We start from the raw sequence: 20,939 nt of genomic DNA, 5'->3' as shown, positions 1-20,939 counted from the left end.
ACTCCTTTGGGAACATTGAAAGCTTGCAGATTCCCAGTCTGAGTTGTGTTCTTCAGTCTGAAATAACGCAATAATACCCCTAAGAAAGTAGCAACAGGACAAGTCCAGACCTTCCCTCTGGAAGTGTTGAGAGTCTGTTCCTAACATCAATCCCATGTTGAAAAAATGAACATACAAAAACAGAATTCCACCACAAAAAGCAATTTTTTAATGTGACAGGGATACTCAATGACATAAACCTAGAAAAGCTTAATTCTAAAACATTTAAAATATTTTCAAAGAAAAATAGTCTGAGCTCAAATTCAACTAGAATTCCTGTGAGAGATGATGCCAGTTTTTTTTTAAAGGTTTTATAAACTAAGAGTATTTTTAAAAAGGTAAAGATGCATATTTTGGTGCATTGATCAATACATACTTTAGAAGCAATTTAGAACCTACTTTAACAAAGAGACCTGTAAGTCCATCAATAAAAGTTACTATCTACTAGTTATTTTCACTCCCTGTTTGTTACAGTGACATCTTTTCATGTGTTCCCTGAATCAGGAAATTCTCCCACTAACTTCCTAGGGGCATTGTTTTCAAAACATCAGTTATGATTGTTACATTAATCATATTTCTTCCTTTCACTACCAGTGAGGGAGATTCATTATGCCCAACTTCTGGGATGAGGATTAGGAGTGTTTATATGCTTGAATGTGAAAATCGATCTTGTTTTCTTCAGACAACTGCATGCTTCCATATGGAGTTCCATATATGGGCTTTGAAATCTCCCTTCAAATATCTTCAGAAAACATTTGTCTCCCCAGACTCTTCAGCCTATAAAATTTACATTTCCCTCCACACTATTCACTCATTTCTTTCTATCCCTTCAAGCATTTATTATTGGATAAATTAAGGAACAAAATCATCTTCCTCCAGCAAACTTGAATGGCATTTTAAATAGAAATCCCTAACAAAGCTAGGTGATGTGGGAATAGAAATACACACAAGGTGATGATAAAACTTTGTACCCTCTTATTCTCTGTAAGCCTACTGCCTGATTTCTAGGACTCCCTGATTTATTTTAGTCTCTTATTTACAACTAGATTTCTATACCAATCAAAGGGGACAAGTTATAACATTCAATCAGTCAATTAAAGAGTATTTTTTGGTATTTGCTATTGTACCCAGTTCTAGTATTTAGAAGAAATAGGAGATGTAGTTTCTAGCGTAGTCAACCTCATAGGTAAGCAAAGTAAATTTGATAAATGTGATTTGAAAAGCAGTGTCAAGAAGGCATTTGACTAAGCAAAGTATTGTATGTGAGTTTGTATCAGACACACACACACACACACACAACACACTTTAGCTGCCTTCTGAAATCTCATCATTAGATATTCTTTTATGTTAAAAAGCATGAAGTGCAAATAGCCCATGAAGTATCAACTTATTGTACTATTAGCCATTCACAGTATAATGTGGATTAACTAAATATTTCTTATCAAAATCTAGTTGAGATAATTATATTTAAGGAATAAGGATTTTGATGGATGAAGAAGAAAGACATCTTTAGTGCATGGGACACCCACTGCCTAGGAAGAGCAAGTGAGTGGAGGTCAGTAGTGGTGAGACTGTATAAATGGAATTGGGAGCTAAGAGTTTATCGTAGACAGACTTCCTGCTTAATATTTTTTCTAGGTATCCCCTGTCCCTGCTTTCAATGTGCTTTCACTGCTCTCAACATCTTTTGGATAATGTCCACTCCATTCTCCATTTCAACCCTCCTGAAGTGTAAATGTTCATGTTAATAATTCAAGTCTAAAAAGTATAACTCAAAACAATCAGAAATTATGGGAAATTTAGCAAAAAAAAAAGCAAAAAAAATATAGGCTCTCTTACAATAAATAGGAACTTATTCTGAATATGTTGGAAAACAAGAAATAAAACATGAAGGCCACCATGAATAGGTAAGAATAATGATACTGAGTAATGTACATAATAAAATATCTTCTGATTGCTCAGTCTTTTCATCCATACTGTCCATCCAAATGGGAATCCATGAAGAACTTTGATACAACTGTCTCCTTACTCTTTTCTGAAAGTGGAAACAAAAACATAGTATTTCAAAACTTGTTAATCATCCCAACGAAGACATTTGAAGGATATCAGGATAGATCTGAACTCAGGCTTTGTTTTCTTTTCATTATGCTTTAAAATCATGGATCTTGAACTGACAGAAACCTTAGTGGCCATCTTGTCACCCAATGTCATTTCACAGATGAGGAAATTAAGGTCTAGAGAGATGAAGCAATTCACCCAAAGTCACAGATAATAAAGGCAGATTTGATATTTGAACCCAGATTCTCTGGCTCCCAAACCCACCATCTTCCCACTACCCCGAGCTTTACAAAATATATCTCTATAGAGATGTATTTGTATCTTTTGTAATTACAACAATTGTTTAAGGGTGGAACAATCTAGTAAAATGGTGCATCTTATGCCTCTTTCCCTGTTTTCCCCATACGTCTGGGTTTATAGGCAGTAACTGGGATATTTTGTTAAGAGACTTCTAGATACTGCTTATTTTCCTTAGTATTCTATTTTCCTTTACTATTCTCCTTTATTTAAAATGACAATATTTTTAAAAGCTTTGTTATATGAAATGCCTCTCTGGGAAGGAAGAGGAGAAAGAAGAGAATCTGTACTCAAAAGACCAGCATCCTTTTTCTCCAGTTCCAGCTTCACACTAAAAGCGTCGCCTCTGGATAAACCTGTAGTCCTAGCAAAAAATTAATACACGTTTTTTAATGATGATAATCATAAATCGAGGAGCAGGAATAGAAACGCTAATGAATGTAGGCTTCAAGGCTCCGTCCATGGTGCTGAAACATATGGGTAGTTAGCCTTCCCATCAGGAAAAGGTCTTTTTTCCGTACTCTCCTCTCCTTTCTCTTGCCTTAGTTTCCCTAGTTTCTTCCTTCCTTTCAGCACGAGTAGTATTAATGTCTCTTGTTACTTTGTAAATGGTCTAATGATAATGAAAGCGGCAAAAATGAACTTGCGCCGGACTGATACTGATCCCTCGGACCCCCTCCTCTTCTCTGCAGATAGATACAGCATCATCAACTGGCGCAGCCCCTCTCCCCTTCTCAGTCCGCCCCCTCTTTGGGACATCAGTGTCTTCCCCCTATTCTTCACCCAACCCTTATTAGGGCTACAGGTTTATCCAGAGGCGACGCTTTTAGTGTGAAGCTGGAACTGGAGAAAAAGGATGCTGGTCTTTTGAGTACAGATTCTCTTCTTTCTCCTCTTCCTTCCTCCCTTCCTCCATTACCTGCTCCTCCTCTTTCTCCTCCCCTTTAAGTCTAATTGTTCAGTGGAACTCCAGACCTCAGAGGCAAAAGAAATAAAGAGGGAAGGACAGAGGCAGAAAAAGAGAAGAAAAAGGAGGGCTTCCCAATCAACTGCACAGGCAAGACGAGAGAAAGGCGGTTCCCACGGGGACTAAGCAGGGCAACTTGGTTGTGCCTGGACAGGTTAGCGACTGGTAGGGTAAAGCTGAGCGAACCTAGAGGCAGAGAACACTAAACGGAGGAGAAGGCGAAGGCGGAGACCTGGGGGAGGATGGACGCGGATTACCCTGCCTTTGAGAAGCCTCTCTGCAGAGAGCTCAAGCACTTCTGCAAAAGGCTCGGTGAGGCGTACCAAGAGCTGAAGGAGGATCTCACTCCCTACAAAGATGATCGCTATTACAGGTAAAGAAGCCTGAGGAGCTAGCGGCCCTTTGAGTGCCCTTCTCCGATGCCCCACCCGGCCCCAATACAAGAGCTTTTCTCTGCCTTGCCAGCTGCCACCATCAGGGAAAGATGGAGATGGGCTGAGGAAGGGGAGGGAGAGAGGCTGTCGGGCAGCTGCTGCTGCTGTTCGCCAGTGCGATGTATAGAACACCGATAGACGTGCAAATGAGGTGTATCGAAAATCTAGTGATTCTGTAGGGGTTGATAAAAGGCCCAACCTCTTTTCCGGGAGAGGGGGCGGGGAGGGGAGGGGGGAAATGGCGCTCAGAAAGGAGAAACCATATTCCAACCATTTGAATTGCCAAGGCATGTCTGGGAATGAGAGCAGTTCTCTATCCTGATGTTAGGGTTACAGAGCTTGGACTTAGTCCTCGCCCATCTGGGATTCTCAGAATATCTCTAAGGCTGGAAGGTTTGGTCTAGGAATCCTGCAGTCATTTCCCCTCCTCCCCTGTGTTCTCTACGAAATGTCAATTCTTCATTCTTGTGAAAAGTATGTGGGGGTGTCAGGGGTGCCTCCTTTGGACAATCTCTGTGGAGGGTCCCTAACCACTTTCCCACCATCTTTTTCCTTCTGCTGTCAGTTCCTGCTTCTCTTTCTCTTTTGCCTTCCTATCACTTTTAGTTTCCTTGTTCCCTGCTTATGTCTTATTCTTGCTGCAGCCACCTATGAATACGGTTAGCCCGTGATAGGGTATATTTGAAGAGTGATTATTTTGGTTATCCTTGTGTTTTGTGTTTTGTCCTTATTTATTGATATCTTATTTAAGGTAATATCCAAGGTCAGAACTTGTAGAACATTGCCATAAACTCTTAAGATTTCTCAGTTTAGTATTCCATCTTGTTATAATATAATCTACCATACAAATGCTTGAATATTTTTCCAGTACAGCAGGCTGATATAGTGGAACAAAGCATTCTACTAGATACAAGACAAGAGCTTCATTCTAGTTCCAGATCTATGTGATCCTAATAAAAAATTTTATTAAATGATAATAAAATCCTTTCTAAAATTCACAGAATTTCAGAATTGGAAAAGACCTCACAGGCCATCTAGTCCAAACTACATGTTAACAAGATCCCCACTACAACAGACTTGAATATTGGAGATCAGGCATTTACTTAAAGACCTCTAGAGAGGAGGAACTCTGGAGGCAGTCCACGCCACTTTCAGAGACCTCAAATTAAGTTTTTCCTTACACCAAGTCTAAATTTGCTGGTCTGCAATTTTAACCAATTGCCCTAGTTCTGCCCTCTGGGACAAGCAAGATAATTAGATTCCCTTCAAATAATTGATGTTTGTATCATGTTTCTCCTAAGTTTTTTCCTATCAGGCTAAAACATCCTTTAATATTTTTACTGATCCTGATATGGCATGCACTTAACAATATTGAATATTGTTGTGCAATTGTATCCAATTCTTCATGATCCTATTTGGGGTTTCTTTGATAATAATACTGGAATAGATTTTCATTTCCATCTCCAGCTCATTTTAGAGATAAGGAAACTGAGGCAAAGAGTGTTGAGTGACTTGTTCAGGGTCTCACAGTTAATGTGTGAATCCATATTTGAATTCATGTTTTCCTGACTCCAAGCTCAATGTTCTATCTGCGATGTCAACTAGCTGCTCAGAGAATTAAATCATATTCCCAGCCATTGAAGAATACTCCAAATATGTTTTGATCAGAACAAAATACAGTGGCACTATTACCTGCTAAATCCTGAACATTATGCTTTTCTTGATGCTCCCTAATATCACTTTAGTGTTCTTGTCTGCTTCATCACACTGTGGAGTTATTTGATTATGCAATCCATTATAACCTCTACATCTTTTTCATATGACCTAATCATACTTACTTCTTGTACTTGTATAGAGGGCTGAAACTCTGGAAAGGTGTACTTGAATCAGATAGCAGAGCACTTATGGCTAATTATCTATTCCATGTGAGATAATGGCTCCATAAGCATATCCTTAGATGATATGGTAATGTGATGGCTCTCCTCATGATTGGCATTTGCTGACTGTGTGGTGGTGAGGTAATCATAGGCAAAAATTGGAGGGTTGAGGGAAAGAGGTCAGGGTCACTTGGCTGCAGGACTAGGAGGAGAGAGACTGGAAACTCCAGGCTCCAGAATCCAGGATACATCCTTGGCAAGTGGAGTGGCAGCTTGCCTGCCTCCATCATTTCTCTCCCTAAAGACCAAGGACTTTGATTGATCCTCACTCTGACTGCTCCTGAAGCCCTCCAGGGATCTAGTCCGGACATTATATACTTGCATAGTTGATTATTTTAACCAAGTATAAGACTTTATATCTTTTCTTCACTTTATAGCTTTTCTTCTTAAATTTATAATTATATTAATGTTCTTGCCTGTTAAAAATCTTTTTGGATCCTCTCTCTTCTAGTGTGTTAACTGTCTCTTCCAGTTTTATGTCATCTGTAATCTACCTCATGAAGTCATTGTGAGGATCAAATATAATCTAAACTAATGTTTTACAAACCTTCAATTGCTATAAAAGTGTTACCTATTATTTTGTTATTATCTATGATAAACATACAAGTTATGTCTTTCTTCATATGTAAAATACTTGAATTAGATGGTTTCCAAGATCTCTTCCAGGTCTACAAATCTAATTTTAATAGTTTTTTTTAGAGATGAGAAATGAATTAATTGATTTTGTTGTTCAGTTGTGTCCAACTCTTTATTATTCCATTTGGGGTTTTCTTGGCAATGATACTAGAGTGGTTTGTTATTTTCTTCTACAACTCATTTTATAGATGAAGAAACAGAGGCACACAGGGTTAAGGGACTTACCTAGAATGCTACAGCTGGTAAATATCTGAGGCCAGATTTGAACTCAGGAAGATAAATCTTCCTGACTCGAGGCCTCACACTCTATTTACTGTACCACTTAGCTGCCCATTCTGGGAAAGGTACCCACAGGGTAGAGGTATGATCTTGAGAAAGTAGAGAAAGTATTAGAATTGGAGTCACAGCACTTGAATTTCAATTTTAATGGCCACATATACTAATGAGTAAGTTTCTCAGGACTTCAGTTTCTCCATCTATAAAATGATGGGTTTGGAATAGATAGCTTCTAAGATCCCTTTTAGTTCTAAATCTATGATTTTATGATCATCCTTTTTAAACATTTCATTAAGGATCACCCCAAAATAAGACATTCACTCTCTTTCAATGTAATCTATAGCCAACTATAATGCTATGGGTTTAGGTTCAATCTTAGAAGGATCTCACATGTATTTCTTTGGCCAATCTTTTTCCTCTTCCTGCAAATACAAGAATATATCTTATCTTGCCCCTTAGGATTTCTTAGGTCCATATATAATGAGTGTAGAGCTAGAAAGGGCCTTAGAAGTTAACTAGTCTAATTCCCTCATTTTATAGATGAGGAAACTAAGGTCCATAGAGTTTTAGTAACTTGCTTAAGACCACAAAAATGGCAGAGTCCAGTTTTGAATCTAGGTTCTCTGACTCCAAATACAGTTGGTTTTCTAATGGGTTTACCCCGTGAACATTTTTTTCACATTTAAATCTCTACAATAAAGAAAAAAGGACCTCATCTACTATCCAAATGTTTTCTCTTAATAGACATTGTGTGAAAATAACACTAGACTCGGAACTAAGAACTCCTAGCTTTGACTCTGTTACCTATGAATTTTGTGATCTTAGGAAAATCAATTAATCTCCCTGTAACTCAGTTTCTTTAGCTATAAAACGGGCTAATAATACTGTCACAACTTTCCTCACAGAATTGTTGTAAAAGCATGAAATCATACATGCTCAGAGTTTGAAGGTATTCCAGAGGTTATATAGTAGAACTCTATCTGATACATGAATACCCTTTTCAAAAAGTATCCAATCTCTATTTCAACACTTTCAGTGGTATAAAGTACACTGTAAAATGCCCATTTAATTTGCAGATATTTTTAATGGATAGGAAATTCTTATTTTGAAGTCACACATCAGTCTACTCTCTTTTCTACAAGGCAGTCCATTCAAGTACTTGAAGGTTTACTATTAGAATAGCCTCCCTTCCCCAAATATTTTCATCTCTAAACCTAAAAGTATCCACTTGCAATAATCAACCTTTGTATCTTATGTAAATTTCTTTACATCCCTGATAATCTCTTGAAACTTTTAACATCAGTTAAAATGTAGCGACCAAAGCTGAATACATTAGGGAACTGAAGTAAATTATTTTAAAACCTATTCCTTTAAATAATTATTCATTTAATCATCAACTTGGACCTAATTTTTGTGGTTAATATCATGTGAATTTCTGAATTTTTTCAATCTTAAGATGCATTTAGACAATAGGATCAATATCACCAATTATCTCAATGCTATTGAAAACTGTCCTTAGCGAGAAAAGAAAGTGCTAACTTCTCATCAATGGTCATTCTTTAAATAAAAAAAAAAAAAAAAAAAAAAAAAAAAAAAAAACCTAGCCAACAAAGAATGTAGGCTTGTAGAAGGAAAAAAATTTATCAGAGATCCAAAATAAGCCATAATTTTAATACACAGTATTAAAGGGTTAGGGTTAGGCAGATATTTTAATTACAAGAGCAAAAAAAAGTGTTAAATTAAATGTAAACAACTACTGTATGTATTACTGTGTTTCTATTTGGAGAGTGTGCAGTCTGGCTACAAAGTAAAACTGCTACTTCTTCTGCTCTTCAGTCATATAATGTTAGATTTGTAAAGAACCTTAAAGGTCATTTCATCCAAGTTTTTCCTTTTTATCAATGGAGACCCTCAGACCAGAGAGGTGAAGTGATTTTCTCTAGAGCACACAACTAATTTGTTGCAGAATTAGAACTAGAACCCAAGACTCTTGGACCTTACTTTCTTTCTTTTAGGCTATGCATGTACAGTCATGTTAAATGTGTTCACATATTAGTCATATTATGAAAGAAGAATTATTTTAAAAAGGGAAAATCATGAGAAATAAAAAACAAATTAAAAAAATAAAAATACTATGCTCTGATCTGCATTTAGTTTCCATAGTTCTTTCTCTGGCATTTTCCATCACAAGTTTTGGAACTGTTTTGAATCACGTTATTTCTGAGAAGAATTAAGTCTATTATAGTTGATCACGTACTCTTGCTGTTACTGTGTAATGTTCCCCTGTTTCTCACTTCACTCAAATTCAGTTCACATAAGTCTTTCAAAGCTTTTCTGAAATCATCCTGCTGATAGTTTCTTATAGAACATTACACTTACCATAACTTATTCAGCCATTTCCCTGTAGAGGGCCACAGACAGTGGGGGAACTCTGGGAAAGGTATAAGACCCTTCAGCCCTGAGGGAACCTGCTGACAATGTCTGGTTCGGTTCCCCATCTCCCCTAAGGGCTCTCAGCCTTCCTGAGAAGTCAGGGGGCGGTGACAAGCTGTGTTGAGATTGAAGCAGAGTGATACTAGGTGGCAAACTACATACAATAGCAAATGTTTATGTGGTCCCACATACACAGTATATACTGGGTGCATGCGCAGTGTTGTTTTGGTTACATAAGGGTATGAGAGTATAAAAAAGGGAAAGTCCTTGAAATAAATGAACTCCATTTTTCCACCATCCTTGGGAGTGCTGCCTCATCACTTTTCCACTAGAACGGTATATTTTAATCACCTGGCCATGGGGGCTCTAGAAAGCATGGTACATTTTGTCACTCCAACTTGGGTGCTCTAGAAACCAGGATACAATATTTCCCAATTGATGGGCATCCCCTAAATTTTTAATTCTTTGTCGTAACATAAAGAGCTTCTATAAAAAATTTCTGTACATGTGGACTGGACCTTACTTTCAAGCTGCTTTTACTAAAGCCTTTGGAGGATCTATTAGTCCTATGAAATTAATATGAACTTTTGACTCTATTCATGCACATGAGTTACTTATGAAATTTAATTAGCAGTTTTTTCCCATGACCCTCTATTCTTGGGTAATTTGAAGCCAACAGTTTTACTAACCCAATCACTTTCATCTTCAGGTATCATAATTTTTTCTCCAAGTTTCTCTTTTCAAAAAAAAAAGTGTATATCTACCAGGATATACACTCCTGGTAGATGTCCCTTACGTTGTTTCTGAAATTTGGAGTTCTCTACTCTTTCTCGTCACTTCAAAGACAGTAAAATTATTCACTAGGCTATAAATGCATGGGAATATAAAAATTACACATGCAAACCAGATTCAGTAAGAGAACTTGCTTTTTTATTTCATTTTGTCCAGAAAAAATTTCAAGTCCTCACAAGACTGAACACTTGAGTAGATAAACAAACATAGGACCCCAAGATATAAAGGTAGAAGGGATTTAAAAGGCTAGTTCTAACACTTTATAGATGAAAAAACTGAGATCTGTGGAGGTTAAGTGAATTGCTATAAATAACTAAGGTGGAAAGAAGCAAGAGTGAAATTTGAATCAAGCCCTCTGATCCCAAAGTCATTGTTTTTTCCCCCCACTTCACGGCATGGTCTCAGATGGTAGTAAAAAAAAAAAAAAAAAAAAAAAAGCCAGGAGTTAATAATAATTGGAAAAAAAAAAAAGGAATCATGAGTTTTTTTTTCTGTTTCTATTACTAGGTTTACTTATTCTTTGGGTACACTGACATGGATCAAAGAGAGAAACACCACTGATTCATTTAGATGTGATCCCTGTGATATGACAATCTTGCCCTACTTTGACCTCTCTGGGCACTATCTGGAGTACTGTGTTGAGTTTTGGGCACTGCATTTGAACAACCTAGAGAGTTTCATGAGGATTGATTGAAGAAACTGAAGAGGTTTAACCTGGAAGAGAGATTTAGAGACAGCAAAATAGCTTTCTTTAGTATCTGGAAGGTGATTGAATTAACCATGTTCTGCTTTACCCCAAGGGCCAAAGTATTGGGTAGAAGTTATAGACAAACACATTTAGGTTTGATGCAAGGAAATACTAACAATTTGGGATATCCCAAAGTATAGGCTCCCTCAAGAGGTAGATATTTTCCTCTTAAAGTCTTCAAGTAAAAGCTAGATCACCAATAATTGAGTATGATGTAAAGAGGAGTTTTCTTTAGGTATGATTTCTAAAGTACCTTACAATTCTGACATCTATGATTCTATTAACAAGATAAGAAGTGAAAGTATCATAATCCTGCTTTTTACAGGTAAGAAAACAGGAGTTAATAAGAGACTTGCCTAAAGTCACACAGCTTTTCAATTCAAACCTGATATTCCTGACCCTAGACACTGGAACTTTTTTAGTCTGCCATATTGCTCCCTCATGACCAATTGGAGAAAGCACATTGAAAAGCTAGTTTTTGCTGCTGAAACATTTTCTTCTTTCTTTCCTCCCCTCCCTCCCTCCTTCTCTCTTTCCCTCCCAACTTTCTTCCCTTCCTTCCTTCCTTCCTTCCTTTCTTCCTTCCTTTCTTCCTTCCTTTCTTCTTTCCTTCCTTCCTTCTTTCCTTTCTTCTTTCTTCTTTTGCTATACTTTCAATGTACCAAAGCAGTAAAAGTTATAATTCAGTAACTTTATTCTGTACTCCCAAATAAACATGAGAAAAATATTGACAAAGATTAGGATATGGAAAACTTCCATATCAATCAATCAATCAACAAGCATTAGCTAAATGTCTATTATATGCCTGCCACCGAGTTAAATATTGAAGACACAAAGACAAAAAAAAAATGAAAATCTCTGTCTTCAAGGATCTTACATTCTCTTTGGGAGAGAGCATATATCTATATACACACACATTTAGGTATGCATACATATCACATATAGGTACCACATATGTAAAAATACAAAATATATGCAAATAGGAATAAAGAAAGGATTGGATTCAATCAACTATCATAAACTTAGCTCTTCTCAGCAATATAGTGATCCAATGATCCAGTAATGAATGAGGAAACTCCCTCTGCCACAGTCAGCATTTTTTCTACACATCAGAGACCTAAAAGTTGCCAGAATAATGATAAGTTGAGTGATTTACTAGGCTCATGCAATCAGTTTATAGCAAGTCTTCCCAGCTCTGAGGCCAATTATCTCTCCATTATACAGAATGAAAGAAAGAAAATTTGGGGAGAAGGCACTAGCAGTTTAGGAATCACAAAAGGTCCTGTGGTTGAATTGAGCTTTGAAGCAAATTTAGAAGTCAGAAACAAAAGTGAGAAACTCTCATGTCCTAGCCATTGACCACAGAGTGTGCAAGGTCATGGAGATGGGATTGAATTATCATGTATGAAACAAAACAATTCTCATCCAAGGCTCCTAATGCTTGTGAAATCAAAATTGTAGAATCCTACTATCATGTGGGCAATTTTTATTGTATTATTAGCAGTGTCCTTATATTAATTTCTGTTTGAAGGTCACTTAATAGCTTTTTCTGGACATCCAAATTTCTACTCTTGGTTCTTTAACAATTTTGTACAATATTATAACTCAACTAAGTCTGGGAGTGATATCCACTTGGTTGAAGTCCACTTGGTTTCTTTCTTTCTTTTCTTTTCTTTTTTTTTTTTTTAGCTGTAGGGAATTTATTTTAAGCTAAAAGTCTCCCATCTGGCCACTGGATTCAGATGACTCTGGAGGATAAAATGAGGTAGGTAACCTTGCCCAGCCCTCCATCACTGAAAAGCAATTCATTGTCATGTCATGGCATCACCTCCCTGATATCATGGTCCTCTTCAAGAAAAAAGGACAAATAACAAAAGTTAGGCATTCAATTAAAATCATTATGAGCTTTCATTTGAGAAAAGATTGTTCTTATTTAAGAGGTTCAACTCTGGTAAGATCACTGGAAACACTGTTAACAAAACACCAGATTATTTTATGCTGTGTGTGGCTAGACAGGCATTGAAAGTGTAATTTTGGTGGAAAGTATGCCTTTTAAGGAGATTTCACTCAGTCTTTAATTATGAAAGTTTTTCCCATTTTCTTGGGAAATTTGGATGTCCAGAAAAAGCTATTAAGTGACCTTCAAACAGATATTAATATAAGGACACTGCTATACTTTTTCATAGTATAATATCAATCTGGGTCTTGGGCTCCAAGGTATCTAAAGAGCTAGTGACCCTCCTTGACACATTCCTTTTCTGCCAAAGTTTAGTTTTATGACCTCTTTCTTTTCCCTCTGTCCTTAGGTTCCTGTTTCTTGGCTCAGCTCTAGATGTACCAATTCCTATCTCATTTTGACTATGATTCCAGATCCCTGGAATCTTGATATCTGGCTCTGAAACCTCCTTCCTTTTATATAAATCCTTTAGGGAATGACCAATTCCTTCATACAAAGGCTTTGGCTTTGACTGATTCAGTCCCATTCACCCTCAGTGCTGAATGATTGATTTAATTTGAAAGTGTTCTTACCTAACAAAAGTAATTATTTTTTTTCTTTTTTAAAACTGTTTTTTTCCTTTTTAAAAAATAATAGCTTTTTACTTTTCAAAATACATGCAAAGGTGTTTTCAACATTCACTCTTTTTTGTTTTTAATTAAAACTTTTTATTTTTAAAACATATGCATGGATAATTTTTCAACATTAACCCTTGCAAAACCTTGTGTTCCAATTTTCTTGGGAACCAAAAGATGGTTAAAGTATAACTAGGAATTGCCCTAAATGCTTATGTATATGGTTTCAAGTCAGAGGAATCAAACAATCCATAGAATTGACAAAGAAGACATAAACTAACAAATTCACTGACATTTAACCTTGTATAACATTTACCTTTCGTTATTGGCTTCACGTAATGTAATCAATAATTAACACTTAACCATAAAAACTTACTCAAATATTAAATGTCAAATGTAGTAACATATAAAGGTCAATAAGAAAGACATATGTCTGAAGACTATGTTGACCTAAAGAAAAGTATATGATCATGATATAGAATAAAAAAATTAAAGCCTGAAGGAACCTGAGAGAAGTGGGAGCATCACTTCCAACAGTTTCTCACTCAAATTACCCCAGGACTCCTGTCTTCCTTTGACGCTGACCCTATTCCTCCTGCTCAACCCCCTGGATCCCCTGCAGAGGCTGGACCCCTGCACTGGATCAAAAAGTATGCAGTTTGATAGTCCTTTGGGAATAGTTCCAAATTACTCTCCAGAATGGTTAGATCAGTTCACATCTTCATTAACAGTGTATCAGTGTCCCAGTTTTCCCACATCCCCTCCAACATTTATTATTCTCTTTTCCTGTCATCTTAGCCAATCTGAGAAATGTGACTTGGTACCTCAGAACTGTCTTAATTTGCATTTCTCTAATCAATAATGATTCAAATTCAAAACTAATTAAGAGATAATGTAATCAGTGGAGCCCTAGCCTCATAGCAACCGTTAGATGCCAGTTCAAAATCAGTGATATTTGTGGGTATCTTGCAATTGGGCATATAAAGAAATTTTGAACTAAAATCCTATATGTTTCACTGACTCATAGATTATCATATTCAGGTCACATAGTTTCTGATTCTTTTTTTTTTTTTTTTTTTTTTTTTTTTGGAGTTTGATTGCCATAAAGTGGAAATATTATTGCACTTAAAACTACCTTCAAATTTTGTCTTCCCTACATGAAAATCATGAGAAAATAAATTATCTTGTGTGGGAAGCATCCAAAGTTCTTTGGGAGAGCCCTGCTGCTCTGCCAGGCTCAGTAGGGACTGGCAATTCTGCCAGTAAGGGAGAGCCAACATTAAGAATGAATGTTACAAGTGGAATAAAAAAGTTAGCAGGATTTTCCTGTGCTCTAGCTGTGATCTGACAGCTTGTTGATGGTCTGATTGTGTGTACAATTCCCATTTATTTCAGGCCTAATGTTCTGTATTTAGAATTGCGAGTAATTTCTCTTGTCCATGTTCTTAGATGGACTAGATATTCACAGATATCCTCTAGTATATCTACTACTAGAGGACTACATGGTGAGATAATGGATTTTTTTTTTAATTGGATTTCAGCTTAATTATTTGAAGATTAGATTTCTTAGGGAGGTGTGAAAAACAAGTAGCAAATATAATGACAACAAAAAACCTTTTAAAAAGGCAAGATTTATTTTAAGGTGTGATATTGCTATTCATATTTTCTGCTCACAGAATAGACTCAAAGCTCAATTCAATTTAGTAAACATTTACTAAGCATCAACTATGTATTAGACAGACACCCAGTGAGATACAAAGTTTTATCCCTCTCCTCATGGAGCTTACAATTTAGTTTGGGGTTATACAATTGAATTAGAAAGGACCTCAAATATAACTTTTCTAATAAAGAACTATCATTTGTACTATACATTTGAACTGATATTTGTTTATACTGTACTTAAACACATTTAGTGATTAAGAACTCACTCATTTCTCAAGGTATCCTTAGATACTGTTATTTCTATTTAGTATTTTCTTTATGTTAGAACAAAATGTGTCTTCTTCTGGCCTACTAGTTCTAGATCAGTCTTCTGACATGAGAAGAAACAAGTTTATTCCTTTTTCCACGTGAAAATCTTTCAGAATTTTAAAGACACTTATACCCAACTCTTTAAATCTTCCCTTCTCTACCAAAGACTTCCAGTTCAGCAAATACCCATTCATGATATGATTTTCAAATTTCTCACCTTCCCAGACACCTTTATCAAAAAGTTTTCTTAACCTTACCCCACTCAGAACTAAACATAATACCTCAGACATGTGGTCTAATCAGCACAGAATCTAGTATTATTCTCTTGAAAACAGAACATTCTACTTCTGTTAATATTAATTTTGCATTAACTTCTTTCTTCTTCCTTCCTTCCTCCCTTCTTTCCTTCCTTCTTTTCTTCCTTCCTTCCTTCCTTTCTCCCTTCATTCCTTCCTTCTTTTCTTTCTTTTTCCTTTCTTTCTTTCCTAATAGCTAAAACATGCCATTAATGTGATTTTTAATTATATTTTGTGTGGAAGGGATTTATGGACTATTATATTTATAATTTCCCTAATATTCGACCATTCCTTTTATAAATATTATCTGGCCATAGTATTTAATCTTTTGATGTGTTGTATCCTCTTTGCTAATATTTTATTTATCATGTTTGCATTGATATTCATCAAGGATATTCATTGTTTTTCTTTCTCTCATCAGTCTCTCCCTGGTTCAACTATTGAGACCGCATTTTATAATAGAAAGAATATGATAAGGATTCTTTCTTTCCTTTGTCTCTCCCTCCACTTCCATTTTTGCAAGCAGTTTATATAGTACTGAAGTTAATTGCTCTTTTACATGTTTGACAAATTCATTTGGAATTCTGTCTGGATCTGAATTTGTTTGGGATTTTTTCTTGGAGATTTCATTTATGGTTTATTCTATTTATTTTTCTGAAACAATTAAATTTCCTAATTCTTGCTTTATTGATCTGAGTATGTTACATTGCCATAGATATTCATCCATTTTGTTTAAATTGTTAGTTGTTTTGGCATAAATTAGGCAAAATAGTTTTAAATTATTTTTTATTGTGATTGCTCCTTTTTCTATTTTTGAAAATTTTCTCTTTTTAATTAGATTATATATATACATATATTTACTTATATATTTATATTTATTTCTATAAAAATATTGTTTTATAAATTAATACAATATCTTTTTGAATTCAATTTTATGAATCTTTTCTTTGATTTTTCAGAATTTCTATTTAGTATTAGTTGGAGTTTATGGAGTTTATAATTTGTTGACCCTTTAACATTGTTTTTAAGTTGTTGAATTCTTTGAGGTGTTCTTTTTCTTCCTTCCTTCCTTCCTCCTTCCCTCCCTTCCCCCACCTCTCTCTTTCTTTCTCTCTTCCCCCCCCCCCCCAATATTGCATTGGGATACAGAGATCTATAGGCTACAAATGTCTGGCAAACCTTTAGTTACTCTGAGAGGCTTCTGGCTTGTTACCTTGTGCTAGAATTAGTTTTATTGCCCACATCTTCTTTCTGATTGCCTGAAGGCTTCTGGCTGTGTAGTTATTGTGTGGAAGAAGTCACTTAGAGTAGTTTATTATTTGATTTCTTGATCATTATTTGGCCTGCTATGATTTCTAGGATTTGGCTATTAGGGGGCTGTTCAGTCAGCTATTTTGGCCAGAAATTCTCTTACTCTTTTCTTGACCCCTTGCATTCTGAATTCAATCCTTGTTATTCAAGTAAGTCTGCTCTCTTTCCAAAGCAAATATTGATCTCTTAATTGACAAATCCAATGACCTTTCCTTTCCCCTCATCTTAATCCTTCTTGATTTCTGCAACATTTGGTAATATTGATCACCAGCTTCTCCTATGTACTCTATCTTCTTTTGGTTTTCTTTCTACATGAATAGTTAATGTTCCTCATTCTCTTTTGATGGATCATCATTCAGGTTCTGTCATTAATGTGTAACTAGATCCCAAGGTTATGTCCTGTATCCCCTTCCCTTCTTTATAGAGAATATATATTCCCTCTATCTCAATTATATTATCTTCTCTCACAAATTCAGTGATTATTGCTATGATAATGAAACCCAAATCTCTATATAAAGCTCTAGTCCCACATATCAATTGCTTACTGGACACTTCCACCCACATGTCCTTTGGTATTTCAAACTGTTCAAAAATAGAACTTATCTCTCTCCTAAATTCATCCATCTCGCTCATTTCCCACATTTTAAATGAAATTGTTTTCATTTAATAGTCAATATTTCTTCAGATATTTTGTTTTTCATAGAATGAAACTTCTAGCAAATGTCTTGATGTTTGGAATACTCTATTACTACAAAAATCTTATCTCTTATTATTTTAGCTATCTATATCTAGAAAACATTGTTCATATCCTCTGTCTCAGAGGCATATATTATACTCCCACAATAACATTTGAAAAAAACTTTCAAGTCATAAAACTCAACAAACATTTATTAAATATCTAGATTATGCAAGACACAGGGTTATCCTAGGGGACATAAAGATGAAAACAAAACAGTCTCTACCTTTAAGGAATCTGCATTCTATTAAGGAAACTTCTTTATATTATACTTATAGTCTATCTTCACCCAAAGGCTTTCATTCTTAGTCTTAAGTATTTCCACATAGGTAGACATTAAAATCAACTTAACCAACATTTATTAAGTGCCCACTATATACAAGGCACTGGGAAAATTCTGTAAGCATGGTCAGGAAATTGAATGCAGGTCTTTTGCTTTGGAGAGAAGCATGTTAGTACGGAAATCACCCATATGGTATCCTAGTGGAATCATGATATTACTTTAGCATAGTGTTACTCTGTTGCTTCTTTCAGATCCATTTCCACTTTAGCCAATGTGAAATAGTGTGTAAGTTTCTATTAGATGTTTTGGGTTGCTTCTTAAATTCCAAAAGGCCTATATAGGAGGCATTTCCCCAGAGAACAGCTGTTCTTTGGCATTTCTCCAGAGGACAGCTGTTCCTTCTATGGTATATGTAATGGAATTATGTTACTTATAGGTGATTTTTTTTTTAGTTTGGTATAGTTTCTACTCTAATAAGAATCTGTCAAATCACTGATTTGTTTACTTGTGAGGATACAAATCATTCCTTCCCTAGAACCGATTCTTTTAATACTTTCTTTCATTTCTTGTTTGTTTGTTGTAGAATTGTCTCTGTCCTTTAAATGTGAAGTAGGAAGGGCATCTAGATCTTTTCCTGGGCCTTTATTGCCTGCACTAATGAAGAGTTTGTTCTAGCATGGGTTCTAGCATCTTTATACAAAGTACAAAAGTTCTACTTTGTTTAACTGATGGAGACTTTGTTCTGAAACTGATTTCCCTATCTAAGATTTAAATATCACATTGCCTCCACAGATGAAGACTTTTTTCTGTTGTGTTGATATCTTCAAAATAAGTTGTTCCACCAATATCCCATTGGGGATAATATTGATTTGTGGTCAGTTCATACCTCTAACGTATACCCTTGAATTTTTTTATAAGGCTGAGCAGAGAGAAGGGGAGAGAGAATAGATTTAGGAGAGCAGAGAGAAGCTGTTTAATACATGTAAGAACTTGATTCTCTGTAGTAAAGCTGTATGGAAGAGTGCACATAGCCCCTTAGGAAATAGATGAAGAGAGAGAACTTTAACCAAGGAATTCCTTAACCAAACTTCCTTAGATTCAGAGGAATTTCTGAATCAAGTCCTCTATATCTAGTGGAAGAATTTTTGAAACAGGAGTTAAAAAGTGACAAGACACAGAAACCTAAGTGAGGAAACACATATCTAGCCCTTGTTCTTTACTAGTGTTATGACTGTGTAGATTCCTTATTAATCCCAAGGTCTTTCCTTACTTGGATGTGGGAAACTGTCCTTGATGATCTCTTTTGCACCTATGATTTCAAGCATCATCTGTTTGTCAATGACTTCTAAATCTATATATCCAGTCCTATTCCCTCTCCTGAGCTCCAGTCTCAAATGGACTGCTGGACAAATCTCTTGAATAATCCATAAGCAGCTCAAATAGTTTATGTCCAAAATTGATCTCATTATCTTTGTACTTTGCCTCCTTCATTAACTGTTCATTTTGATCAACAAAACTAAGGCGTTAGGCAGGAGGTGTGAAATGGAGTCAGAGAAGTGGCCTCCAACCAGCTTCAGTGTCCCATAAAGTAGATCTGGTAATACTATGGAGGGAGGAATATGTCAGTGATTAGAAAAATGACGCTTATCTCACATTGTCTTCCACCAAGATGGCATCCTTTTCTAGAAGTAGCAGGCTAGCTATGACTAGTTTTGTCTTAACTGCATCTATATCATTGAGAGCATAGACAGTAAACTCATGGAAGAAAAAAAAAAGTCTTACATTTGCTTGAGTTTCTAAGTATACTTTTAGATGATTCCAGGGGAAAAAACAAAAAACCTTGTTCAACTAGTTCAGAAAAGCAGGCAAGTAGAGAATCTTTAAATATTTTAGGTAATAGTAACTATGAAGACGTAGCTAATACACTAAAATCTGGATAATTTAAGAGAACACTAAAGTTTCCATTGGGGACACCATGCAATTTTGTTAGAGAAATGTCCTTGGGTGAAGAAAAATGAGTCATCTAATGAGTCATGGAATCATCCATTTCCAATAACAAATCTCCAGATGTGAAAGATCCATAAGTTAATGATTTTTGCTCCTTGAATACATGATACATAAGGGAGGTGGGTAGGTAAGCCTAGAAAGACATTGTTTTCTTTTGTCTCCTAGGAAATGAGTTAAACATAAATATTTTTTTAATGTCATAAGCAATTCAAAGTTGTACTATTTCAATTTAAAAAAATATACCAGCTTCCATATGTTATAGAAAAGCAGGCTTTCAATAGCTTTTTTTCAGGGACAGCTCATTTAATGTGATCAGAATAATGTTAAATTGATGAACTTTATCTCAAGTACTATCAGCTCTTGCAATAAAGGATTATTTTTACATGTGTGCACAATCACTAGCATCTTAATATAATAGGTTAATAACACCAATTCACTGCCTCCTTTCATGCTTTGATTTTGATGTCTAATATGCTTTTGTGAGAGCTCAAACTATGAGCTCAAGAGATAGGAGACTTAAAAGTCTAATTAGAAAAGAGTAGCATTATCTTTGGGACTGTGTTTCATGGAGAATCTGAAGCACTAGTGATTTAATTCACATAGCTAACTCCTGGGTAAGAAGTTCCCTCTACCAATGCAAGTTGGCATCTTTTCTGTAACTTAGTCTTTTAAAGTTTTAAGTCTCACCTAAAATCTCACCTCCTATAAGAATCCTTTTCTAGATTCGATTCCAGTGTTTCCCCTCTTTTAATTATTTCTTTTTTAATCCTGTATATAGCTTGCTTTGTATATATTTGTCTGCTTATTGCCTCCTCCCCATTAGACTATAAACTCCTTGAGGAAAGGGATTGTCTTTTGTCACTTTTAGTATGTCCAGTACTTTGCACACTGCCTGGCACATAGAAGGTACTTAATGTTTATTGAATGAATTAAAGTCAATTAGAGTATTTAGAGGTTAAATGACTAGCTTAAGGTTACACAGTCACTATATGTCAGAGACAGGACTTGAATTTGTCTTCCTAACTCTACCAGTTATCTACCATGTCATATTTCCTCTTTATTTTCTTTATTAATATGTGCTATTATATCAAGAATTACTTCCATACACTGATGTATATTCATTAAAATTACATATATATATATATAT

General features: G+C 35.5%; 1 protein-coding gene across 2 annotated transcripts in view; it reads left to right on the top strand.

The window, feature by feature from the left end:
- The first annotated feature begins 3,321 nt into the window (after positions 1-3,321).
- TMEM181 (transmembrane protein 181) overlaps positions 3,322-20,939 on the top strand; it is a 101,738-nt gene continuing 84,120 nt past the window's right edge. Inside the window, exon 1 of one of the 2 annotated variants that reach the window (XM_031937557.1) lies at positions 3,322-3,734. In XM_031937557.1, the coding sequence (XP_031793417.1) occupies positions 3,604-3,734 (131 nt within the window). In that variant the 5' untranslated portion in view covers positions 3,322-3,603. The remainder of the gene's footprint in view (positions 3,735-20,939) is intronic. The other variant, XM_031937554.1, reaches the window with a different exon arrangement.

Source organism: Sarcophilus harrisii, chromosome 4 (assembly GCF_902635505.1).
Source record: "Sarcophilus harrisii chromosome 4, mSarHar1.11, whole genome shotgun sequence".
NCBI lineage: Eukaryota > Metazoa > Chordata > Mammalia > Dasyuromorphia > Dasyuridae > Sarcophilus > Sarcophilus harrisii.
Note: the sequence above shows the minus strand (reverse complement) of the source record. Positions and strands in the feature narration are given on the sequence as shown.